The 24,488-nt window shown below is 39.4% G+C and overlaps 1 protein-coding gene across 2 annotated transcripts in view; it reads left to right on the top strand.

Moving 5' to 3' along the window:
• SRBD1 (S1 RNA binding domain 1) overlaps window positions 1-24,488 on the top strand; it is a 212,456-nt gene that overhangs the window by 27,252 nt on the left and 160,716 nt on the right. For both annotated transcript variants that reach the window (XM_067565079.1, XM_067565080.1), the window contains 7 exons: window positions 358-529; window positions 3,303-3,665; window positions 7,788-7,954; window positions 9,020-9,137; window positions 9,599-9,737; window positions 12,577-12,673; window positions 19,322-19,457. In XM_067565079.1, coding sequence (XP_067421180.1) covers window positions 358-529; window positions 3,303-3,665; window positions 7,788-7,954; window positions 9,020-9,137; window positions 9,599-9,737; window positions 12,577-12,673; window positions 19,322-19,457 — 1,192 coding nt within the window. The remainder of the gene's footprint in view (window positions 1-357; window positions 530-3,302; window positions 3,666-7,787; window positions 7,955-9,019; window positions 9,138-9,598; window positions 9,738-12,576; window positions 12,674-19,321; window positions 19,458-24,488) is intronic.

Below are 24,488 nucleotides of genomic sequence, written 5' to 3'. Positions count from 1 at the left end.
CCTGCTCATTTCCTTTTACTTCAGAAAACAGCTTTACGATCTTTCTTAGGCTTGATCTACACTTAAAACATATACTGTCACAGCTATGTTGGTCAGGGGTCTGAAAAAAATCAGACCCCTTAGCGACATAGCTATTGCAGACACAACCCTAAATGTCAATGCAACCGTGTCAACAAAAGAATACTGCTATTGGTGTAGCTAATATTTGGGGGGGAGGTGTTCCCACACTGGCAGAAAAACTCCTTTTGTTGGTGTGCCTGGCATCTGTGCTTGGGGGCTGTCTCAGCGTAGGCTCTGTAGTGTAGATCTAGCCCCACAGATTTCTTTTTCCTCTTGCAACATTTTCTTTTGTTTCAGCTGCTCTGAATCAGAGGAGGAAGAGGAAGAGGAGGAGTGGGAACCAAAACGCAAAGTTGCAAGTAAACGTAGGCTGCCAAAAACAAACGAGGCAAAACCTAAAAAGGCTGCTGCTCCACGGTCGGCTGTGGTAAGGAAAACGACCAGGAAGATAACAATAAAAGAGGAGCCGGTAGGTATCTGTAAGCAGGAAACCTATAATTAATAAAGTTGTCAAATGTGATGGTCAAAATTTACCGACTTGGGTATCTAAATTTAGGCACCACAGCAACTACCTTGACTTAGAGGATCTGATCACCCAGAGATTACATTGATGTTGCTTGGAGCTGTGGCTGCTCAATGTTTTTGGTAAATCAACATTCCCTAGATATTTAGGTACCTAGCTTCAGGTACTGTTGTATTAATGTAGATGGAATATATGGGCCCAAAGAGTCAAAGGTGTCAACATGACCCTGTAACTGTCTAACATTAAACAGTTTTACATAAGGTATGGGGTTTGTATACAGTGACCTCAGCCGACTTAGTACTGTAAGGCTTGAGACTGTTTTTAGCTAACAAGTTGTAAATCGAATCTCATGTAAATGGCTAACTAGCATACCTGATCCTCAAGTACAATGGCTAGTGTAAACATCTGATCGCTCAGGCAGCCAGATGTCCTCTTAATGATTCTAATTCCAATGAGAACACCACATTTGCTTTTAGAATTTCTGTGTGTCTGCCACCTATCTGTAAGGATCCCCCCCTTTCTTCCTCCACCCTACCCCCACTGAGAGTAACCCTGGCATCCTTGATGTAAGTAAAGTGATTAAAAGTGTCTCTGTATGTATGTAACGACCATTATCACTGTTGTTCTCTCCGGATGGGACAATGTCTTTATTTGTAAGTGAATAGATAAAGAATTTAAAACGTACTATGTAATCGATAAGAAAGGGTATATAATTGACCACTGTAACACCATGAAATTGAAGCTGATTCATCAGATTTCCCAGAACAAACCTCTCCAGTATTGTCCTGCCTGATTCTTGAAGAAAGAATCCTTCGTGTTTTACAGTACCATGGCAAATGCATTATTAAAAATCTTTTTCACCTTTTATTAAAGATACAGAGAAAGAAGGAAAAACAACTAACGATTGGAAATGTAAAGTATTACGTAAAGTTTTTATTTTAACAACACTCCTTGATCACTTTCCCTCTAGCTGTAGAAAGTCTTTTAAGGAGCCCCCTGCCCCCCTTTTTTGACAGTGTTTTCGATAGTAATAGCTGTCCATTTGGGGAGGAGAGAAGAAGTTAGCTGAGATGGGATGAAACTTTTGGTGATGGTGCTGCTTAAAGTCTAATCCTGTTTTCTGTAAAGCAAACCAAGACAAACATATACACAAGGGAAAAGAAGAGAACAGCAAAGATAGAAAATGCAGCTTCTGTCTCTGGTGTTAGTTTTCCCTTGCAACCTCACTGCTGAAAAACACAGGCACAGGCACAGCCGCTCTGCGACCTGGCAAACTTGTAGGAGCTTCAGGCTGTTCAGAGCAGTGCATTTAGAGGCCTTTCTGGTCACGAGCTTACAGCAGTGTTGCAAAGTATACAGTCTTGACCAGCTAAGCTGGACTTTTATTAGAAGGCAAAAGGAGAGGGATGGGAAAGAGAAGAAATAAGGTAGGGAAGGAAAAGAACCTATTTAGTGGTGGAAGTTCGGGAGGGAAATGAAGTCTCATTTCTCAGGTAGTGTCTGGGATTTAGCAGGAGCCAGCGGAGGTGGCAGTGTCATCTGGGTCCCTCTTTCTGGCCCGTTTTGGGCAGGACACCTCTAGGGATCAGGCCGAAGAAGGTGCAGAGTTCCAGAAGATAGTGGGGGTGGCAGCCATGATGGTGAAGCTTGTGCCTTTGCCTCTTTTCAGTTAGCCAGCATCACAGGAGCCTCCTCCCTCCTTTTTTTTTTTTAAAAGGACATCAACAAGAGTGGTGGGTGGAACAGCCTGTCCTCTCATTATTTTGTATCCAATTAGGCCTAATTTCTGACACACCAATTTTGGTTGATTGATTTCCGGTTTCTCACTGTTCTTGTTTACCAGGCATGATCTTAACTGAGTTCTTGAATTATATCAGTAGGCCTTTTTGTTTGGACAAATTCAGTCATTCTCTTTTCCTTTTGCACCTTTTCCCATCAACTTTTGATATTGTGGGTTATTGTTGACATTTTATGAACTTGTCTCAATCAATTTTATCCTAATAATAAGATTATAGGCTCAATTATCACCACAGCACCCATGTCTGAAAATTTTGACCTGATTTTAGAGTTATTGACATCTGTAGTTTTCCCTGACAACACTGAGAGTTTTAGGTGCTCAACACCTTTGAGATTTAGGTCATACGTCTCTTTATACCATGAGATTTATATATTAATTAAAAAATCCTCTACCTCATCCCCTCCTTTAGAGGAAACTAAACTGCACTGAAATGTCGTTTTGCTGTACTGCACTTTCCTTCTCTTCCACCTTTTCCCAACTCATGTGTTCCAGATAAATTGCTACCACAAGGATAGAAGTGCCGAATGTGTTATACTACCCTGAGTATAACCCTGATTCCATAGTGCAGCTTGCAGAATTTTTTCCTGTAAATCTTTACCCAGCAGTAGTGAAGCCAATTCGGTTTGAAAACCTAATGAATATGTTTGAATGACTTTCTTTGTGTCTGTAATCAAATATTTGGTACTAAAATATCAGAATAGGGCCAAGAAATGCTCAAGATTAGAAGAAATTGCTAGGAGGGTGTTCGTCACAAGGGAAGCTACTCTGTTCGTAACTTACCCTAATATGATCAGGTATACCAGCATGCAGGTCTATGTTCAAGTTCTCTATGTGACAACACTTGTGTTCAAGCTGCTATGTTTTTTGAGGACTAATTCATGATATTCAGTGCTTAATTTATTGTGATGGATTATTTGGCAGAATGTATCTTTGCCTATTGCTGCTGATGAAGACAGTAAAGATGGATTGAAACTTCTGCAGCCAAAAGAAGACGGAGAACCCAAACCAAAAACTATAACTAAGAAGCCAAAAGTGCCTCGGAGAACAAAAATAAATGCAGTTGAAGGAAAGATGAATAACCTAGATAAAGATGAAATACCCTCAACAAGTGCTTCCTTGATGGAAAATGAAGTAAAGCAGGAGAAATATGAGGAAGACTTTACATTTGATGAGCCCCCTTTAAAAAGGATAAAATCAGCAACATGTCCTCAAGGAAAACCAGTAAAACACCCCGGAAGCACCAAGCACCAAGAGGAACTAGAAATGAACTGGGACATTGTACGGGTATGAAATCTCTTCCATTTCTTTATAGCAGTCCACTAAAGCTATACTGTAGCTTACACGAATAGGACTAACTTGTGCTCTAATGTGCATGCATGATTTCTATTGACTTGAGTAGGAGCTGTTGATACATTCCAGGAAGTAGCATGGCACTTTTTAAAATAAATAATACTTGTTACTTTATTTAGTACAGTTAGTTCTTAGCCTGAACATGGGTTATGACAAGATATACAGAGGAATGTTACACTTCACTATAAAATGCCTCTGGATAACTAGTTTTCCATTTAGGTATCATTCTGACCTTGTGACTTGTAGGCAAACTTTGAATTAGAGATTGTTTAACCACTTGCAGAACCATCTCCCCTTCTTCTTTTGTATCACCATTGGAGCTTGGTGGAATTGCAATTCAAAGACAGTTAACACCCTGCAGCTATGGAAATTTTGAAAATTTAGGAGGTTTTCTTTGGCAGACTTCATCATAATGTCTAGAATTTAAGCATTTAAGGACAAATAAATCATGGCCCATTTGTTTTGGAGTTAGACTTCACCATATAGATCAGTCAGAATGGAACCTTCATCCAGATGGATTTGAAACAATAATGCCAGTTGGTGTGACAGCATCTTCGTTCGTCTCATTAGAATATTAACTTTGAAGCCGAATCATGACATTTAAATGTGGGTGTTGTAGAAATAGCCAATTCATGCCCTTGTTCAGTGAGGCTGGAAGTAGCTATGGAATACTGGGACATGACTGGAATAGGGCAGCGTATTGTATAGTTTACTCATGCTACTCTGCTGTACGGCTTGTTACTACATTAAAAATATTAGAATAGAATATCAAAATATTCTCCCTGACTTCCTTGAAATTCTGCTGACTTCTAAAGTAAAGAAATTCTTGCAAATATTGGTGACAAACTCCTTGAAGCTCTCCCATGTCCCTGTTTGTTATATAAACCTGTGTGTGCGTTATGCTATTGGCTAGAGCTAGGTGCTCTGTAAGGTATATGAGATGTTCTATGAAGCCTCGTGCTTTGTATTATTGCAGGTGAGCATGTGTGTGTTGTATAGTCACATAGAGTAAAATTTTCAGAGTCTCCTAAGTCACTTAGGTCTTGTCTATACATAAAAGTTGTGCCACTTTAACTATACCAGGGTAGTTAAAGTGATGCAAACCACTGTAGCATGGATGCAGGCATAAAGGGGATTTATACCGATATAGCTTATTCCCTATGGGAATAAACTATGCTGGTATAAGGCTCTTTGTACTGAGTCCACACTAGGGGTTGTACCGGTATAACTACATCAATAGAAAATTGTACCCTTAACTGAGATAATTATACCAGTACAAAATCTATGTGTAGATCAGGCCTTAGGATATTTTGAAAATTCTGCCTATATTTAATGACTGAGACTAAACTTACATTGAAGTCTTCAGTAAAATGAACTTGGCAGCATCATCTTGGTTCCCAGTGGGCGAAGTCTGTGATGTATGTATTTATTTATTTATTTTTGAATATAGGATACTGCAACACCATTTTTTGTTTTTGTTTTTTTAAACAACATATTGCAGCTATTTTTAATATTTGTGAGATTTTTTGTGGTGGTTATTCTGTTAGAAAATTGGTCTAAATATGAAAAATGCATATTTTAGTTAGGATTGATGGCATTCTCAGTTCATTTTTAGTGCTTGTGAAAGGCTCTGGAGACTGAATTCTGTTGATTCACAGAGTAGTTACAGTACTGACAGAGGAAGTACAATCTTCCCCATAGCACTGCGTCAATGTACCTTAACTACCCATAAGGCTGAGGATATTCTAGGGTATGTTCAGACCTTGGCTTCTACTAAGACTGATAGCAAAGGTGCCTATAAAATGATGGTGGCTTTTGTGATGTTGACCATCACCTGTTAGGAAATACAACAAGAGATCTGTGGCACTTTAAAGACTAACACATTTAATATTTGTAGACATAAGCTTTCAAGAGACTTAGCTCTCTTCTTCAGATGCAGTAATACAGAAAATAGGTAACACAGAGTTGGTATCTTATAGGTGCATTGAGAACAATGGGGGAGGTGGAGTCCGGTACTTAAGACCTAATGAGGACCATTGAGTAGGAGGTGAGAATGGGTGAGCAAAGTAATTTACCTTCCATAGTGAGATAGCCATTCCAAGTCTTTGTTTAAACCCAGTTTGAATGTGTCAAGTTTGCAGATCATTTCTAATTCAGCAGTTTCTCTTTGAAGTCTGTTTTTGGAGTTTTTCTGGAGAAGTATAGCAACTTTCAGGTCAGAGACAGAATGCCCTGGGGAATTAAAGTGTTCTCCAACTGGTTTATGGATGTTGTTATTTTTTATGTCTGATTTGTGTCCATTTATCCTTGTGCGTAGTGATAGTCCAGTTTGGCCAATGTACGTGGCAGAGGGGCATTGCTGGCACATGATGGCATATATAACATTAGTGGATATGCAGGTGAATGAGCCCCTTATGGTGTGATTGATGTGGTTAGGACCAGTGATGATGTCATTAGAGACGATGTGTGGGCAGAGCTGACAAGGGGGTTTGTTGCAGGGATAGGTCCCTGGGTAGGATTTTTTGTAGGGTGTATGGTTGCTGGTGAGTATTTGCTTCAGGTTGGGGGGCTGTCTGTAAGCCAGGATGGGTCTGCCGCCCACTGCCTGAGCGAGAGATGGATCATCTGCTAGAATAGGTTGTAGATCTTTAATGATGTGTTGGGGAGATTTTAGCTGGGGACTGTAGGTGATGGCCAGTGGCGTTCTGTTGTTTTCTTTGTTGGGTCTGTCCTGTAGTAGGTGACTTCTGGGTACCCGTCTGGCTCTGTCAATTTGTTTCTTTACTTCTCCAGGTGGGTATTGTAGTTTTAGGAATGTTTCATAGAGATCCTATAGGTATTTGTCTCTGTCTAAGGGATCAGAGCAAATCCGGTTGTATCTTAAGGTTTGGCTGTAGACAATGGATTGTGTAATGTTTCCAGGGTGGAAGCTGGAGGCATGAAGATATGCATTGCGGTCAGTTGGTTTTCGGTATAAGGTGGTATTAATGTGCCCATCCTTTATTTTTATTGTAGTGTCCAGGAAGTGGATTTCTTGTATGGATTGGTCCAGGCTGAGGTTGATAATGGGATGGAAATTATTAAAATCCAGGTGGAAATCTTCGAGGGACTCTTTCCCGTGGGTCCAGATGATGAAAATGTCATCAATGTAGCATAGGGAAAGAAGAGGTGTTAAGGGACGAGTTTTGAGGAAGCATTGTTCGAGGTCAGCCATAAAAATGTTGGCATACTGTGGGGCCATGCGGGTGCCCATAGTTGTGCCACTGACTTGGAGGTATAGATTGGTTCCAAATCTGAAGTAGTTGTGGGTCAGGACAAAGTCACAAAGTTCAGCTGTGAGGTGTGACATATGATCATCTGGGAGAGTGTTTTTGATGGCTTGGAGTCTATCTTTATGTGGAATGTTAGCATAGAGAGCTTCTTCATCCATAGTGGCTAGGATGGTATTTTCTGGGAGATCACTGATGGGTTGTAGTTTTCTCAGGAAGTCAGTGGTATCATGAAGATAGCTAGGAGTGCTGGTGGCATAGGGCCTGAGGAGAGAGGAAATAGACTGAGATCGTCGAAGTCACATCACATAAGCCACCGATCAGTCTTTAATAATGACTTTTTGGTCCCTGCTGATGAAGTATAACAGGATTGTGGTTACCCAGTGCTTCATGTTCACCCTCTCTCCCCACACAGTGGCCACCTTATTTCATGGTTATCATATGCAAGAACTCATTCTTTTTGCTTAATAAATATAAATTCAAGTTCAAGTAAGGTAACCAGATAGCAAGTGTCAAAAATTGGGGCAGTGGGTGGGGAGTAATAGGAGCCTATATAAGACAAAGTTTGCTGTCCCTATAAAATCGGGACATGTGTTCCCTAAGGACACCTAAGTTAAAGGTAACTGTGGCGGTATCATAGTTTATGACACATGCTTTTGAAAGCCTGGCATTCCATCCAGTAGAGATATTGTGTACAAAACTGCACTCTGGCTGGACATGAAACTGAAGTGAAGACACTAAGCCACTACCAGTTTTAAAAATAGTTATTTATGTTTTCTTGTGGAAGGTCTTGTCAGAAAGAACAAATATTGAACCATGGGTGTGTGCAAATATAATTTGCCTTTTCCGGGATGAAAACACAATTCCATTCATTGCCCGATATCGAAAAGAGCTTGTTAATAATCTGGAAGCTGATGCTTTGCGAGAAGTACAGCAAACATTGGAGGAACTACGGTAAGTAATCTAATGCGGTGAGTGTGAGGGGTGGGGAGAAGAGGTAAATGATGATTTGCTACCAGGTCTGTGTTCCTTGTGTGCTTGATTGCAGTTTGGAACTTTGTGTGTACAGTGTCTAAAAGAGTAATAGTATATATAATTCCCAGTAAAAATGTTGTGAAGGTGGTAAATATGCATCAGTAATTCAAAGGGGAAAAATCCTGACTAGAATGTTGCCATTTTATAAAAAGAACAAAAGATCTTAAAGCCAAAATACTCAAAGAGAGGGTTATACTTGATCCTCCCCTGCCTTTCACTTTGTTTAAGAAGAAGAAAGAGGTTTAGGGTTCTAATTGCTCAGTGAGTTGTTATTTTAAATATGTTGTGTGATTTAGAGACCCCTGAAGTATGTAGCCCCAAATCAGATATAAGTGCCCCCCCCCCTTGGGTTGACATAAGAACATCTGGAAAAGACGATTAGGGCTCCTTTTTGGTAGCAGCAGGAGTCAGTCCAGCAGTTTCTAGTGTAAGGTAAGTGAGTAGCACATAGCACCTTGAAGTTTATAGAGGGCATGGAAGGCAGCCCCAAAATATTACTATAATGAGGAAATCAGGACAGGAGCCAGTATCCCAAGCAGACACATAGCAGAGAGGAGGAAGTGAGTGCAAGGAGTAACCAGCTATGTTTATAAGTAGGCAAGGAGGACAGGGAGTGTCAGAGCTGCTGCATTTGGATCACATGGTGGTAATGCTACAAGGAACTTCAAAGCATAAAATTCTTAGCTTGGCACAGTTGGCTTGAATTCTAGATTTTTTTTCCCCGAACTGTTGCAAATTTTGTTGATTGTTGAACAAATATTAAAATGCGGGAGAAATTTATTAGGATTTCTACAGCATTGTTGGCAGGAGTTATTTGAGGCTGACGTACGGTATATTAGAGTCTTCCATGACTTCTGAGCCCAAACACAGTTCCTCAACAGCTTACTGTCGTGAGACCCAGTGGGTTGGACCACATTGAGTGATAACCTTTTTAATCTGATTTGAAATGTGATTATTTATTAACATAAAATTCGTGTATTTTAGTACTGTTGCAAAGAAGACACATGCAACAATACAGAAGATAAAGAAAGAAGGAAAGCTATCGGAAGGTCTATTAACAGCTTTATTAAACAGCAAAACTTTGGATGAATTGGACCATGTGGTTAGTGTGTTTTTTTTTGTTTTTTTTAAATATGTTTGTACATTTTTTATCTTGCACAATTAAAGATTATGTAATGAGAAATGATAGCTGTGACTAGCGTGAGAATAACGGATTTTTGGTTCTCTAGCCATTCTCAAAAATGTGGAAAAAATAGGTTAGGGTTGAACAAAACATTTTGTTTAGTTTTTGAGCTTTTTATGTTTTGTAAATAAATTGAAGTACATTTTGAAAAAGTCTTTTTGAATAAAAATATTGAAACCTTTCATTTAGAAGTTGTCAAGACAAAACGTTTTGGTTTTTTGGGGGTAGTTTTTGACTGAAACAATTTGGTGAATTTGACACAAATTTGCAAATATTCTGGTTGACCCAAAATATTTTGCCTAGCTTAGGTAGACAGAAATGTTGATCTCTGCCTTTTAAGGTAACAGTCTGTTTTACAACTATCTTTTTTTGTTTTTCAGTCTGCACCATATAAAACTGGAAGTAAAGGCACCAAAGCCCAAAGGGCCAAACAGCTGGGTTTAGAACCTGCTGCCATATCTCTCATTGAAAACCCAGTAGAACTCAATCTATGTTCTTACGTTAAGCCTAATGTCAAAGGTGAGTGCTCAGTTCCTGTATGCAATAATGGGAATTAGAACATCCCTTAAATAAAAAACAGCTTTATTTATTAGTTGTCATTATACTATTGAAAGTTAATATGAGAATATTGTACACCGTTCAGAGACTTCAGCTATAGCTGCTGTAGAAAAAGCCATGTTGAAAATCACAGTAATCTATTGTCATATAAAAAAAATTCTGGCAAATCTGAGACGAAAATCTGGAGAAATGAGAACCTGTTACAGGAACTGTGGCATGAGGAAATATAGGCTGAATTTCACTGCAGCACAGAGGGCCTGTCTAAGGCTCCATCCCCATTTAAGCTCTTGACATACTTATAGTTCAGTATCATAAAAGGTCATGTGGAGGCATCCTGCACTGGGGCAAATTTCATCCACTGAGACACATCATAAAATGACTGTTGATTGAGAGTGAGTGGGAGCCCTTTAAGTGCTGGGTGGAACTATTGATGCTGGAGAGAAGGCAGTCTGTTATCGGGATGGGTGCTCTAAATACTACTTCTGTCTCATTTAAATTCTGCAGAATTGATTCTGTCTTTGAAAATGCAGTTATTTGTATGGGGCAATCTCTGACAACAAACGATCAGGATTGTTAAAGACTCTTCCATAGTATTAAGCTAGCAAAGCTCTTCTTTTCCACTTCACCTTTTTTTATCATGCATATACTGAAACTGCTTGATGATACTTGATTCTTACTGATTTCACATTAAAACCAATAATAAAAATATAAAGATTAATTTAAACGGTAAAGTTAAATTGGTCAAATTTAGCGTTGTGACTCAATTGACTAAATTTCTGATTGATTAAATATAACATTTTAGAGTGCTGCAATATTTCATAAAGCAAGATGTTGCAAGCATTGCTGTGTGCTATCCTGTCAGATAATTGATTGTGCTGGGAGAATGCCAGAGCCAAAGGGGTGTGTTTATAATGAAAGTTGAGATGAATTATCAGGAGTACAGATGCTTGCATTCAAAGGGACTGTCAGTTATTGGAGTAGCATGTATCATTGTCATTTTTTTAATATTTGGAATGAATAAACCTTTTTCAGTATTCGGCTAAAAATAGAATATCAGAGCTTGCATTTATATAATGCCTTTCATCCTGAAGGACCATGAGGCACTTCACAAACAACATACAGATGAGAACTGGGTAGCTTCTTTTAGTGCTGCACGCAATATGAGAGGAGAGTAAATTTTGTTTGAGCTCACAGGAGTGAGCTCCTAGTCATGCAGCCTTAGTTCTGGTATTTCCTAATTTTGAAGTGCTTGACCTTAATATTCTTTGAAGCTTTTTTCTATGCAATTCTCTACTTTTTATTTTAAAAAGGGAAAAAAGGCAAGAACAAATTTTGTCATGTGTAACTGTGGTGCCTCATCCCATGCACCAGCAGCAGAGTCTGAATCCTAAAATTTCAGCATTGTAGCACATTTGAGTTAAAGGATGAACTGCAGTAACTTGGTTGCAGGATTAGGCTATTACCCTTTGTGGATCAATCACTGGAGGGAGGATGTGTAACATTCTGGAATAGTGCCTTATGTATATGTAAATAGTCTGTTTTACAATCAGCATGCTCTAGCACATACATTTGGCAGATTCTTTTGAGAAGTAGTGCCTCAAAATGGGGTGATACTTGAGTGTGCAGTATTGAAGATACGAATTTTATGCTTGGCTTGATTGCTGTCAGTGTGATACAAAATCTTGCTGAGTTGAGAAGGACACAGTTGGTTTAACAGGTGAGTCTAGAATTCATGAAGTATTTCAGAAGCAAAAGCTTGAAAATAATTGGTGAGTCTGCTGCATTACCAGAAAAATAAAAGGAGCAATTAAGGAAGATAAGGACATTTCTTTACATCACTCTTCACCACTGAGAATGTTGAGAGGATTTCTATCCTGGAGTTGCTCCTTTTTAAGGAGGTACTCTGAGGCTGAGGTGTCAGAAAAAGAGACATAGGAGCAAATTGATAATTTACAAAGCAATTAGTCACCAGGCCAGAAGGTAATCCAAGAGTTCAGAAGGAGCTGAATGAAATGACTGAGCTACTAACAAAACTATGCAACCTCTCATTAAAAACAGCCAATGTTCCACAGAATTGGAGTGTAGCAAATGTTTTTGTACTGATATTTAAAAAAAAAAAAAAAGGCTATAGGAGTAATCTGGGGAATTACAGACTCTGTAAACTTTACATCTGTGCTGAGTAAAATGATTGAAATAATTAAAAACAGAGCAAAAAAGCACCTGGAAGAACAGGCATCCTTAATATAGGGGTCGCAATGTGTTCCACTTGTAATACTGAAATTTATAGCATTTTATAGAAAGGTACTTGGGATTGCAATAATGTAGTATGCTTAAAAAAAGTTACATACTCTGTAGATAGAGGGAGCGTGTGATCCTCTGTTCTGCTTACTCATCTTGCGTGAACTCTCTCAATCTGGATCCAAATAGTTAATTTTATTATTTTTAATAATTCTAATGTATAATAAATATGAAGATCAACCAAGTATTTTTAGAATCAGTTATTCATGTTCGTTATCCTTCTCTCAATTAACATTGCTTTGGTTTACGGTAATATAATTAATAATCTGAACTTTAAGAATCTGATATTAGTTTAAGATATTTTGGAAGAGATGGCCAGATAGTATTTCCTAATTCCATCAACTTGGGTTTTTTACTGAAACACTCCTAATTATTCTAGTATCTTGTATATATTTCCTTTCCTCTTGTATGTATTTAGGGATATGTTTGATTACTGATGTGGTTACTTAGTATGTTCTGGTTTTTAGACTCCTTATAATAATTAGTCATATTTTCATTTAAGGACTTACAACTATTAAGGAAGTAGAGGCTGGAGTGCAACACATCCTTGCCGACATGTTTGCTAAAGATAAAGATACATTGGATTTCATCAGGATACTGTAAGTTTGGAAGTTTCATGGCCATTCACTTTTTTTTGCAGGTTGTATGACCAAATTCTGTCTCTTTTTGTGTTTGGCCAGAGAAATTGCCCCACACAAATGCTGGGAAAGAAGCATTACTGACTATCCCTGTACTGTGTACACACAGTCCTTAGCCCCTTGCCTGGCAAATTTATTTAGGACCAGAACAGGAGAAATCTGTTGATCAGGACAGGATATTTAACCCCCCAAAGCCTGGATCTAGAATGTCTCTCAACAGCTTCACTCACAATAGCCCAATGAATTGTTCTCCCTCACAGTTTTAGGGGGATTCAGAATTAGAAGGAAAATTTTCTTCCCCTTTCTCCCTTAAACTGCATCTTTTCAAGTGCTTACCAGTTGCAGTTACTCCATTGACTTCTGTTTTACCCACTTAGGCCACTTGATGCAGCCTGTAAAGGTTAATGGCTCATTTTCCAAGGTTTAATTTTTAAGGCATAGTGTCAGTGTAATTAAAATAGTGTGAAAATAATAGTCTTCACCCTTTAATACAAATGCCAAAGCAGAGAGATTTATTTTCCAAGCAGGAGATGTTGATCTTTGACTATGTTTTAGCAGAATGAATTTATTTGTGTTATACCAAATAACAATGCAGATTTAATTGCTTTCTCTGATGAATATTGATGCAGTAGAGTGACAGTTGCTCTTGCAGTGCTGTTTTTTTCTCTGCTGCATTCTGTTTGGAACAGAGAACAGATTTAGTGCAAATGTCATCTATATGGAACAGTTTATCTAGAAAAAGTAATTTTTTAGCAGTATATACTGCATTATGAATTAGGTAGGTTCTGATTGGCTAATATACGCAACAAAAGATGAACAAATAGCAATACTTCCTTTATAAATGAGAGGATGTAATGCAGCTGTGTAGTGGATCCTTAACATTTCATTCTTCGAGTGTTTGCTCATGTTGATTCCAAGTAGGTGTGTGCGCACCACATGCACAGTCACTGGAAGGTTTTTCCCCTTGTGGTATTGGTAGGGTCGGCTCTGGAGCCCCTGGAGTTGCGTCTTTGTGGCACCGTGGATAGGGCTCTGCTGACCCTCCACCTCTTCAGTTCCTTCTCTACCTCCTGTGATGGTCACTGAATCATCGATCTTCTTTTGCTCTGAAAGTGTTTTCCTAGTGTTTGTTTGAACTGATACCTATAAATAATTTTGAGTTTCCCTTCGAGGGTCCGGTGCTATTCTCTGAGTACAGTCTTGAAACTGCACAGCCTTAAGGACTCTCAGGCTACTTTAAAGTCCTTAGGCCTCCGCATTTCAGTGCTGCAGAAGAGGCATTTCAAACCGCAATCCAGACCTTGGTTCTACCGATCCCAACTCAGGCAGGAGTGTAACCACAAGAGGGGCAGGAATTACAGGAGGAGATCCTCTCAGCTTTCTACCAGCCAAGAACCTGGACCAACGAGGCAGTCCTCTGGTTTCAAACTTAACTTTTGAGGGTACGCCCAAGGGTAGCATACCAATTCAGAACTTGGATCCTTCATCCCTATTCTTTTTGGACCGGTATCGCACTTCTACCATGCGTGGGTCCAGATCACATCGGATTGCTGGATGCTACACATGGTAGAGCTGGATCCTCCCTTCAGTTCAGTTCCGTCCCCTCCCTCGCACTCTCCCCCTCCCTCTTCAGGATTCTTCTCATGAGCAACTTCTAGCACAACAACTGCAGGCGCTCCTAAAGATAGGAGTGGTGGAAGAGGTTCCTCAGGAGCTAAGGGGGAAAGGATTCTGTTCCTGCTACTTCCTAATCCCAAAAGCAGTCTGACTCTTTTCTGGACCTATGAAATCTCAACAGATTCATGAAGAAGTTGAGGTTTTGCATGCTATCTTTGGCTTTGATTATTACCTCCTTGGTTCCCCGGGATTGATATGCCACCCATGACTTGAAGGATGCATACTTTCACATGTTGATCATTCCAAGTCAAGGAAGATTTCTCTGGTTCATAGTCAATCAGACCCACTACCAGTTCACAGTACTTCTGTTCGGCCTTTCTGTGGCCTTCGAGGGTTTACCAAGTGTTTGGCAGTCACCGCTGCATTCCTGAGGAAGTGGAAGGTGTAGGTCTATCTGTACCAGGACGACTGGTTGATCAAAGGTAGCACCAAGGCGGAGATGGAAATAGATGTACAATTGATAAGGTCAGCCTTCTCCAAGTTGGGTCTCCTGGTCAATGTGTAGAAGTCAACTTTGCCGCCCTCTCAGAGGATAGAATTCATAGGGGCAGTGTTAGATTCAAACCAGTCAGGGCTTTTCTTCCGGAATCTTGATTCCAGACTATATGCATCATAGAAGAGTTAAAACGGTACCCCACCACCACAGCCTGAAGCTGCTAGGGCACTTAGTGGCATGCAAATATGTCATTCAGCATACCAGCCTACGTCTCAGACCACTCCAGGCTTGGCTTGCCTCAGTGTATCATCTGTCCCGAGACCACATAGACAAGGTAGTCTTACTTCCTCCCTCTGTGTTAGAAACCCTCCACTGGTGGCTCAATCTGCAGACTGTCTGCTCAGTCTTCTACACATCTTACCCCTCACTGTTCCTGATCACTGATGCCTCAGTGATGGGCTGGGGAGCTCATTTAGGGGGGCTCAGGACTCAAGGCCTCTGGTCCCAGGCAGAGCTCTCACTCCACGTCAATGTAAGAGAACTGAGGGCAATACTCTTGGCCTGTCAGACTTCCCAAGCTCACCTGGAAGGCAAATATGTATCGGTCATGACGGACAATACAACAGCGATGTTCTATATAAACAGACAGGGTGGAGCCCAATCCTCTCCCCTCTGCTGGGAAGGCCTCAAACTGTGGGACTTCAGAATAGCCCACTCGATTCACCTCGATCCTACCTGTCTGTGTCTCAGAATGAGTTGGAGGACCACCTCAGCAAGTCTTTCTCCAACCGCGAGTAGTCTCTTTGCCCAGATGTGGTGAACAACATCTTCCAACAGTGGTGAGTTCCCCATATAGACTTGTTTGCGATGAAATGCAACAGGAAATGCATGCAGTTCTGCTTTTTCCAGAATCACAGCCCAGGATCAGTCATGGAAACATTCCTTGGTCAGGCCATCTCTTCTATGTGTTTCCACCTCACCTGCTTGTTTACAAGGTCCTGCTGAAGGTGAGGAAGGAAAGATCTTCCGTATTTCTGATAGTCCCAGTATGGCCGCACCACACTAGTATAGCACGCTCCTGAACCCTATCAGTCTGCCTCTTGTTCTGGACTTGATCACTCAGGAACATGGCCACCTTTGTTACCCAATCTGTCCACCTCATGGTGTGGAAGCTCCATGGCTGAATCCTCTGAAACTAGAGTACTCAGAACCAGTCAAAGAGGTGTTCTGTGGCAGCAGAAAACCTTCCACCAGGGCCACTTACCTAGCTAAGTGGAAGAGGTTCTCCATCTGGTCAATGCAGAAGGGTACTCTACCCGCGGTGTTGTCAATACCTTTTATCTTGGACTATCTGTTACATCTCAAACAGCAGGAACTGTTGGTATTGTCAATCAAGGTCCACATGGCTGCAATCTCAGCGTTTCATCCCTGGGTTGCAGGCTGTTCGGTCTTCGGCAACCCCATGGTGGGGCGTTTTCTTAAAGGTCTAGTCAGGTTATACTTTCAAATGTGTCAGCTGATTCCCCAGTGGGATCTCAATCTTGTACTGTCAAGAACCACTAGCAACATGCTCTCTTCTATCTATTCTGGAAGGCAGCCTTTCTAGTGGCCATAGCTTCAGTCTGGGGAGTCTTGGAACTCAAGGCCCCCACATCTGAGCCTCCTTATACAGTTTTCTTCAAAAACAAGGTTCAGCTGTGCCCTCACCAGGCTTTCCTTCCAGAGGTGGTGTCACAATTCCACTCGAACCAGGACATATTTCCTCTGGTTTTCTACCCAAAGCCACAGGCCAACAGGCGAGAGCAGAGGCTGCATACACTGGACATTAGATGGGCTTTGGATTTTTTATATAAAGAGGACTAAACCCTTTAGAACAATAATGCAGCTCTTTGTAGACAGGATGAAAGGCCTTCTGGTATCATCACAAATAATCTTTTCATGGATCACAGCATGTTTCATGACGTGTTATGACTTGACAAAAATTACCCACAAGGGCACAGGCGTCCTCGGCAGCATTCCTCACTCAGATCCCGATCCAAGACATTTGTAGAGCCGTGATGTGGTCATCTATTTATATCTTTGCGGCACAGTATGCTATTGCACAGCAAGCCAGAGACGATGCTGCACTTGGTAGAGTGGTACTGCAATACACAGGTCTTTGAACTCCGACCCGTCCTGTGGATCTACTTGGGAGTCACCTATTTGGAATCGACATGAGCAAGTACTCAAAGAAGAAAAAAGAGTTTCTAACCTTCCATAACTGTTGTTCTTTGAGATGTGTTGCTTATGTCCATTCCAAGACCCACCAGCCTACCCCTCAGTCAGAGCCAGCTGGGAAGAAGAAACTGAAGAGGTGGGACATCAGCAGGGCCCTGTATATGGCACCATGAAGGCGTGACTTCAGGGGACTCCAGAGCCGACCTTACGGATACCACTAGGGGAAAAGCCTTCCGGTGACTGTGCATGTGGCGCTCACACATCTACTTAGAATGGAGGACTTTTTGAGGACTGCTTTGTGAGAGAGAGATGCTCTCATGGGTCAGCCACCCCTGTTCCTTTACTACTTTGTTCTCAAAATAATTAATTCTGCAGACCACCAGAAAATGCTTAATGGAACACTGATGTCCTACAGTTTCATATTTTGAGAAACACTGTTCTATTGTATCAGTTTAAATTACAAATTAAGAATTGCTGCCATGAAACATTTTTTTTAAAAGACAACCTAGAAGTTAGCTGCCTAGCACATATTCCATTTACTATCATGTCATAAATCCCACTGGAGCAGGGTGTGGAAAGCAACAAGTGGATATTGAGTTTGGTTAAATGCTAACATGAAATTTAGAAAGACAAAGTGGGTGAGGTAATATCTTTTATTGGATCATCTCCTCTCTAATATCTTGGGACCAACACTGCTACAACAATACTGCATGCAAAGTGAAATGTAAGCTTTTATTAAAGACATTATATTTTTGCAGTGTTCTGCAACCTCCTGAACTCCATTTGTATGAAATGACAGGAGAAATAAACATAGTTGAAAGCTTTTTCCTTTTGCAGTTGAACTTTATAACAACATTATGTGGGTGAGGTTAGGAAAAGTAATTGATTTAGGACTGGTTTAAAACAAATAGTTGTTTAAGGGAGTGGTTTATGTTGAAAAGAGGAGTTATAATTCAACATACAATGGTAGCAGGGTCGTTTTTTTGCATGGTAAACTGGAATGATATTTTAAAAAACAATTTATTTGGTATCATTACACCAATCATGTGGACGGTTATAACTTTCGTAAACTGCTTTTTAAATACCATTTAAAACTGGAGATTGGATAAAATCATTAAAGATTATGGTTAAAATTTTCAAAATTGCCTAATTGACTTTCAGTGAGACTTAGGCTCCCAAAAGCCTAAGGGATTGTCTACAGCATAGCTATTCCATAATAGCTACTCCAGGATAATTTAACTACTGGGTACAGCACCCTGGTGTGGACTCTCTCTATTCTGGCATATTTTGGCATAGTGTCTTCACACGAGGAGCTATTTCAGAATAGTTGTTCTGGTCAGTTTTCCCCATGTACAAAAACCGTAAGTCACTTTTGAAAATAGGATTTGGGCTACTAAGTGCACTAGGTATTTTTGAAAATTTTATCCTAGGTTACTAAACTAGTTTACTCTAGTATCGTAAGGATGAGTGAGGAGAAGGAGCTGAATAAATTTTGCTGTCTTCTCTCCCTCACTTTCCTAGAAACTGAACTAGTTCTTCTGCAGCTTTCTAGACTGTCATGCTGCCTATCCACCTATTAGTTTCTTTGGCCTGGAGCCACTTTTTTTCTCACTGTGTCTCATTATTCTCAGCTGCCCACTCATGGCATGAGGCTGGTGTTAGGATGCAGTAGCCACAGAAGGTATAGCTACCCCATCGGACAGGTGTAAGGGACACATAGCCAGGGGGTTAGCAGGACTGTGCCCATCTGGGTTTCCAGATTGAGTCTCTCTGCCCCAAACATAGACCAGTTCTTCTCCTTCCACACAATATCTTTTTATGGGCCTTCCCAAATCTCCAAAAACTGGCTAGTCTCCAGGCTTAAGAAACCTTTGGGACTGGCCAATTTCATAAGAGTTTAAACTTGTTCCTCATCCACAGTGCTGTCACAACTTGGCTAGTGAAAACCCTCCAAATTGCAGTGTAGATGGAGCCTTTGGGTGTCCACTTGGGTCACTCTTGAGAAGGATAAGGCTCAGCTTTTTCTGAGCTCTGCTTGAAATTCTTTTGCTGTCCGTATATTACACTGTCCTTTATAATTTCATTCTCATCCCTAAGACAAATTATCATAATTCTCCTTATGATGACTATGACATAAAATGCAATTGAAAACAGTAGTATCAGCTCCATATTTATTTCAGTAGGATTTTGTATTTTAACACAAACTCTAATTACACTATTAAAGCCTTCATGTCATATTGCCCATATTGCCCAATTAATTTTATCTTCTTTGTATTTAGATGTCAGCAAAGGTACATTTGTATCCAGTCAGCCTTGGCAAAAGTGTCATCAAAAAATGTAAATGAGAAAGATGTTAACAAATTCCAACTGTACCAGAATTTTTCTTGCAATATAAAGAACATTCAGCATCACCAGGTACACATTATAAATATGCTATTGATTTTCTTTATAATGGTAACCAACAACATGTATGCTCGCCCTTCAAAATATGCTGCTATAAGTACTTCCTTTAAAAATTGAGTTTACCCATTATTTGATTTCACTGTTCAGTCACCTAAGGTAACCAAAGACTCTAGTTTCAGTGTTTGTGTCTAATTCAAGTGTTCATAATGCAAATGTATTTAAAGAGTTGATAGCAGAGCGTTCAATATCAGTGAGATCCATTTGCTGAAGTATAATAGGGTACATGCTATGTTTTTCCAAGGGAATAAGCAGATACTAAGCACTTGGAGGAAAAGGGGGAAGGTTAAGTGCTGTAGAACCTTAGAGTTACAAACACCAGAATTATGAACTGTGACCAGTCAACCACACACCTCATTTGGAATTGGAAGTATGCAATCAGGCAGCAGCAGAGACCACAAAAAAAAAAAAAAAAAAAAAAAAAAAAGAAGCAAATACAGCACAATGCTGTTAAACATAAACTACTAAAGAAACTAAAGGGAAAGTTTAAAATAAAAAATTTGACAAGGTAAGGAAACTGTTTTTGTTCTAGTTTCACTTAAATTAAGATGGCTAAAAGCAGCATTTTTCTTCTGCATATTAACATTTCAAAGCTGTATTAAGTCAATGTTCAGTTGTAAACTGATGAAAGAACAACCATAATGTTTAATTCAGAGTTATGAACATTTCAGAGTTACGAACAGCCTCTGTTTCCAAAGGGTTCATAACACTGAGGTTCTACTCTAATTTATCCTGGCGAGGATAAGAATATAGGTTACTTTACTAGTTTTTCACTAAGCACAATCCCCTGAGCCTTAACTGGATTTAGAAAACTGTGAAATATAATTAAACACGTTTTTTCTTAGTATTTCTTTGATTGTGTCTTCTTCTGTTTTTACTGCAACTCTGCGTGGCTCAGAGACCATCCATATGGCCAAAGAGTGCTCTGAGCCACTCGGCATTAAATCTGTCAGTTGAAATTGGTGCGAGGCAGCAAGAAAAGGTTAGATAATTGTAGTTAAAGGTGACCTGCAAATATAGTACTTAAAAAAATATATATATTCAACAACTTCACTCATGCTGAATGCTTCAAATAACAAGGAAACATTCAGCTTATAACTTACTGAAGACATAGGTAGTATTTTTCTTGTTTGGCAGGTGATCAGTCTTTTGATCTATGCGGTCTCTCTGATAGTTTTAAATGATAACTATAGCATTGTAGGACTTCAAAAGAGAATCTGGGAAGAAAGAAACTTTAGCACTAGAAGGGGAGCTTTCTCCATTGATGTACAATGTCTCACACCCCCATCGGTACATAGGTGCTCCAAATTGCCTAATCTCAGAAACAGAAGTAAACACTTCAAGTATTGCTCTGAATATTGTGAGTATAGAGAGTTCTCCCCTGGTGAGTTGCCTGTTACCACGTGTATTGTCTTCCCTTCTGGACACTTGTATTATTTAAATGAAGAACTTTCATTAAATCCACAAGAAGTGTCGTTGAGATTTGTAGATGGCTGTTGTCTGCTTCCACTCTTGTATACCATTCCTTTATTTCTGTGACATTGTCTTCATTTGATTGTCCTGTTGCCATTTTAAAAAGCCCATTTGAGGTTTTGCCTGCTAAACTTGATTTTGACTTTTGTTTTGAATTCTCCTGAGTCTTTTAAAATGCATTTGTTATGCCGAATACTTGCCAGATAGATACTAAGGTTTGCAATTAGTTCATTTGTAATAATACAAAGATTACATTATTTCTAACAATCCGGGTGTCGGGGAAAGGATGAAATTATTACTAATGATTTTAATATCCAGACCCTCTGTGTAAATGTGTAAGAGGTCCCTGCTATCCTCCTATTATTAAGCGTCGATGTTTATAGCATTTTATCATGTTATTACAGTAATTGGTCTGTAGAGGGTTACACTAATGAGGTCTGGAAGAGCTCAATTAGCACAAGGCTCGACTATCATTTTTACAGTATTTCTTATAAATCATTTATATTTTATCATAAAATACTGTGGTGTGACAAGTTTGCAGATCACTGTTGGAGATTACGTTTTTTATTTAAGAAAAGAAAACTTGAACTGTTGCAAACCGTTCAGTTTTTCCAGTACTGAAATGGCAGCAGAAATAGACTGCTCTGTTAGAATGTGTAATAAAGGTATAAGATCACAGAATATGCCTAACATGGCTCACTTGGCTATCAAGAATAAATCAACATCTTACCACCACCACCACATTGAAATCATGCAAATTAGAGAAGGAAAAGCTATTACCTTTTTTCGACTAGCCCCACTTCAGGATTATTTCCCTAACACTTTTTCTAGTGCTTTGTCTTAAACTTATTTTAAATTTTAAATGCCAAAAGTGATATGTAGTTTCCACCACATCATATGGGAGACTATTCCACAGTTTCGTAGAACACTAATTACCAAAGCATATTTTGTGTGATGACTCCATCTTGGTCATGGCATGAAATTGAACCCAGGACCTCAAGAGCTAAAAGCAAGAGCCTCTACAGTTTAAGTTAATTAACCAGGTCTGTAGCTGGGAACGGTTAGACACTCATGCCCTCTGGGGACTGGGCATAGAGGGCGACGAAGAACCCACTAAAGAGTGTGATTTGTTTGCACATTAAAGTGCTTTCAGAATGCATAGGAGCTAAGTATTACTTTCTCACTGTCTGGAGGCTTTTTCTGAGAGCAGTATCATGAGTCAGGCCCCCCAAAATCATGAGATTGACTTGAAAATCCTTTTAAAGCACTGAAAATCAGGAAATTAAATACATTTGAGTGCTTCTTATTTCCCTTCTGGTACTTGAGCTTTTAGGTGCTCACCTTGGTCATGGTTGCAAGCTTTTGTTTACAACAATGAAGGCTCCAAATTTAAAAAAAGGAAAAAAAAAAAAAAAGGAAAGAAAGAAAAGAAAAAGAGGAAGTTGAGATTTTCATGAATGGTTTTTAAAATGTTCTCCTATAATGTTATGACTGTGAAAATCATGATGCTAGGGCCTGACAACCAAAACACTTACTTTCCTTATTATTATTGTATTTTTTAAAAAAGTGACTGACCAATTTACTTTCATCGTCCAAAATGAGTGGAGAGGGAAAAATAAACATAAAGGGTGAAAAAGTAAATTTAAACTTTTTAAAAATTCTTGCATCTTCGATAATCTAAGGTGTTTTTAAAATGCACATTGTATGTTGTGTTCCTTCGAAAAGTAGAAGGATCTCATGGGAAATTGTCCAGGATTCTGTTTCTCTTTCCCTTTGAAGGTTAAACAAAGACAGAACAATACAAAAAAAGGAACGTGCCTCCATTACTTTTGCAAAATGAGTTATTCTTACTTGATCAGCCTGTAACCTAGAACCTACCCTTTCTTTTCTTCAGTCCTCGTCTCCAGTGAAGCCGTGACCAACTTCCTTCTATTCATTAGCTTTTGGCCCCCTGGCCCTTACTTTTGTTGCCTTCTTGTCAGCTGTATTCTAACAGTTCTGAATCTTTCTCTGTCCTACTTCTTGAAAAGTCTGTGTTGTTTGCATTGCAGTAGGGCCTAAGGACTCAGTCAGGGTTAGGTCCCATTGTGCTAGGCACTGTGCAAACATATATTAAGTGACAGTCTGTGACCTATGGAGTTTACAACCTACATCTCCTGATTTTAAAAATACAAAATCCTTTTCTCTTGTCAACCTCTCTTCCTAATTTCAAAATACATTTCTCTTTCTAACCCTGCTTGCTAGGTGAAAAGTTTTTTGTTTTTGTTTTTGGATCTTCTTACCTATTTCTCTTTCAACTTGGCACTCAGTTTCTGAAAATCTTGGTCATTCCCCACCCTGAAATTATTTCCTACCCAATTCTTGCAACCGTGATAGCTGTCTGGTCACTCGTTCACTTGTCCTGCCCTAGATTAGAACTCTCCTTCCCTCCAAATCAGTCAGAGTTACTTCCTCTTCAAATAATGTCTTATAATCTTTCTTTTCTCCTTCATCTATCATTAACTTTCAGTAAAGAATGTTGTGATTTTCCGTATTATGGAGGCCATGTAAAAATGTATTACTGAATATGCACTGAAGAGATCAGAGGATGAACTCATTTGAAGAAATCCTTTTTTTTTTCAGTCCATGCTTTTTTAAGAAGCATGTGTCTATAAATGATATGGAGAACTTGGAAACTCTAGGAAGAATCTATAAAATTCGTTAAGCCTTTAATATTATATGCTATAGAGTTCCGTTTGGCTAGAATCAATAAGGATTGATGATTTTAAAGGCCTTCACTTTAATCCCTTGGTGATTGTTCAAGAGCTAAGTGATCTGGTGTGTGACTCTAGCTAGACATAAGTGGGAAACAGTTGTAAATCACACATTTATAGGAGTTATAAAAAAATTCCATCCAAAAATTTACACTGAGAATGCCAAGCACTCAAGTTAGGAAACACTCATAGTTAAAGTTCCATGAACAACCTTACTCTGCCCTGCGTTCACATAGATTACAAGGGCTTGAATTACATTCATGTACTATTTGTCATTTAATAGAATAAGCAGTTTTTTCTTTGACCAAAGATTAATTTTGTAGCTGTTTGCCATTCAGAATACTTTAAAATCATATATATAAAAAGTACACAGTAAGCTGTTCTTCTATTAGATTTGTAGTATGAGTAACACAGTACTAGTGAAAACTTTAATTGCACCTAAGGAAGGATGTGAACTGGATGGGGATAAAAAAGGGTAATTCCTGGTTGCTGATTAAAAAATTAAAATAAAGGCCTTGAAGAATAACTGTACAATGTCAGCTTCATTATATATATACCTTTATCTTTCTTGAGGGTGCTCCTGTTAGGAAGATTTTGCTGTACATTGAAGATTGTAGTTATGTACCTTTTTCTTAAGGTGTGTCTACACAGCAACTAGACACCTGTGGCTGACCTGTGCCAGCTGACTTGGGCTTACAGGGCTCAGGCTGCAGGACTGTTTCATTGCTGGGTAGACTTCTGGGCTTGGGCTGGACATATT

The sequence above is a fragment of the Emydura macquarii genome, unplaced genomic scaffold (genome assembly GCF_026122565.2).
Source record: "Emydura macquarii macquarii isolate MOO-44397 ecotype Brisbane River unplaced genomic scaffold, CSIRO-AGI_Emac_v2 contig_2676, whole genome shotgun sequence".
Taxonomy (NCBI): domain Eukaryota; kingdom Metazoa; phylum Chordata; order Testudines; family Chelidae; genus Emydura; species Emydura macquarii.
Note: the sequence above shows the minus strand (reverse complement) of the source record. Positions and strands in the feature narration are given on the sequence as shown.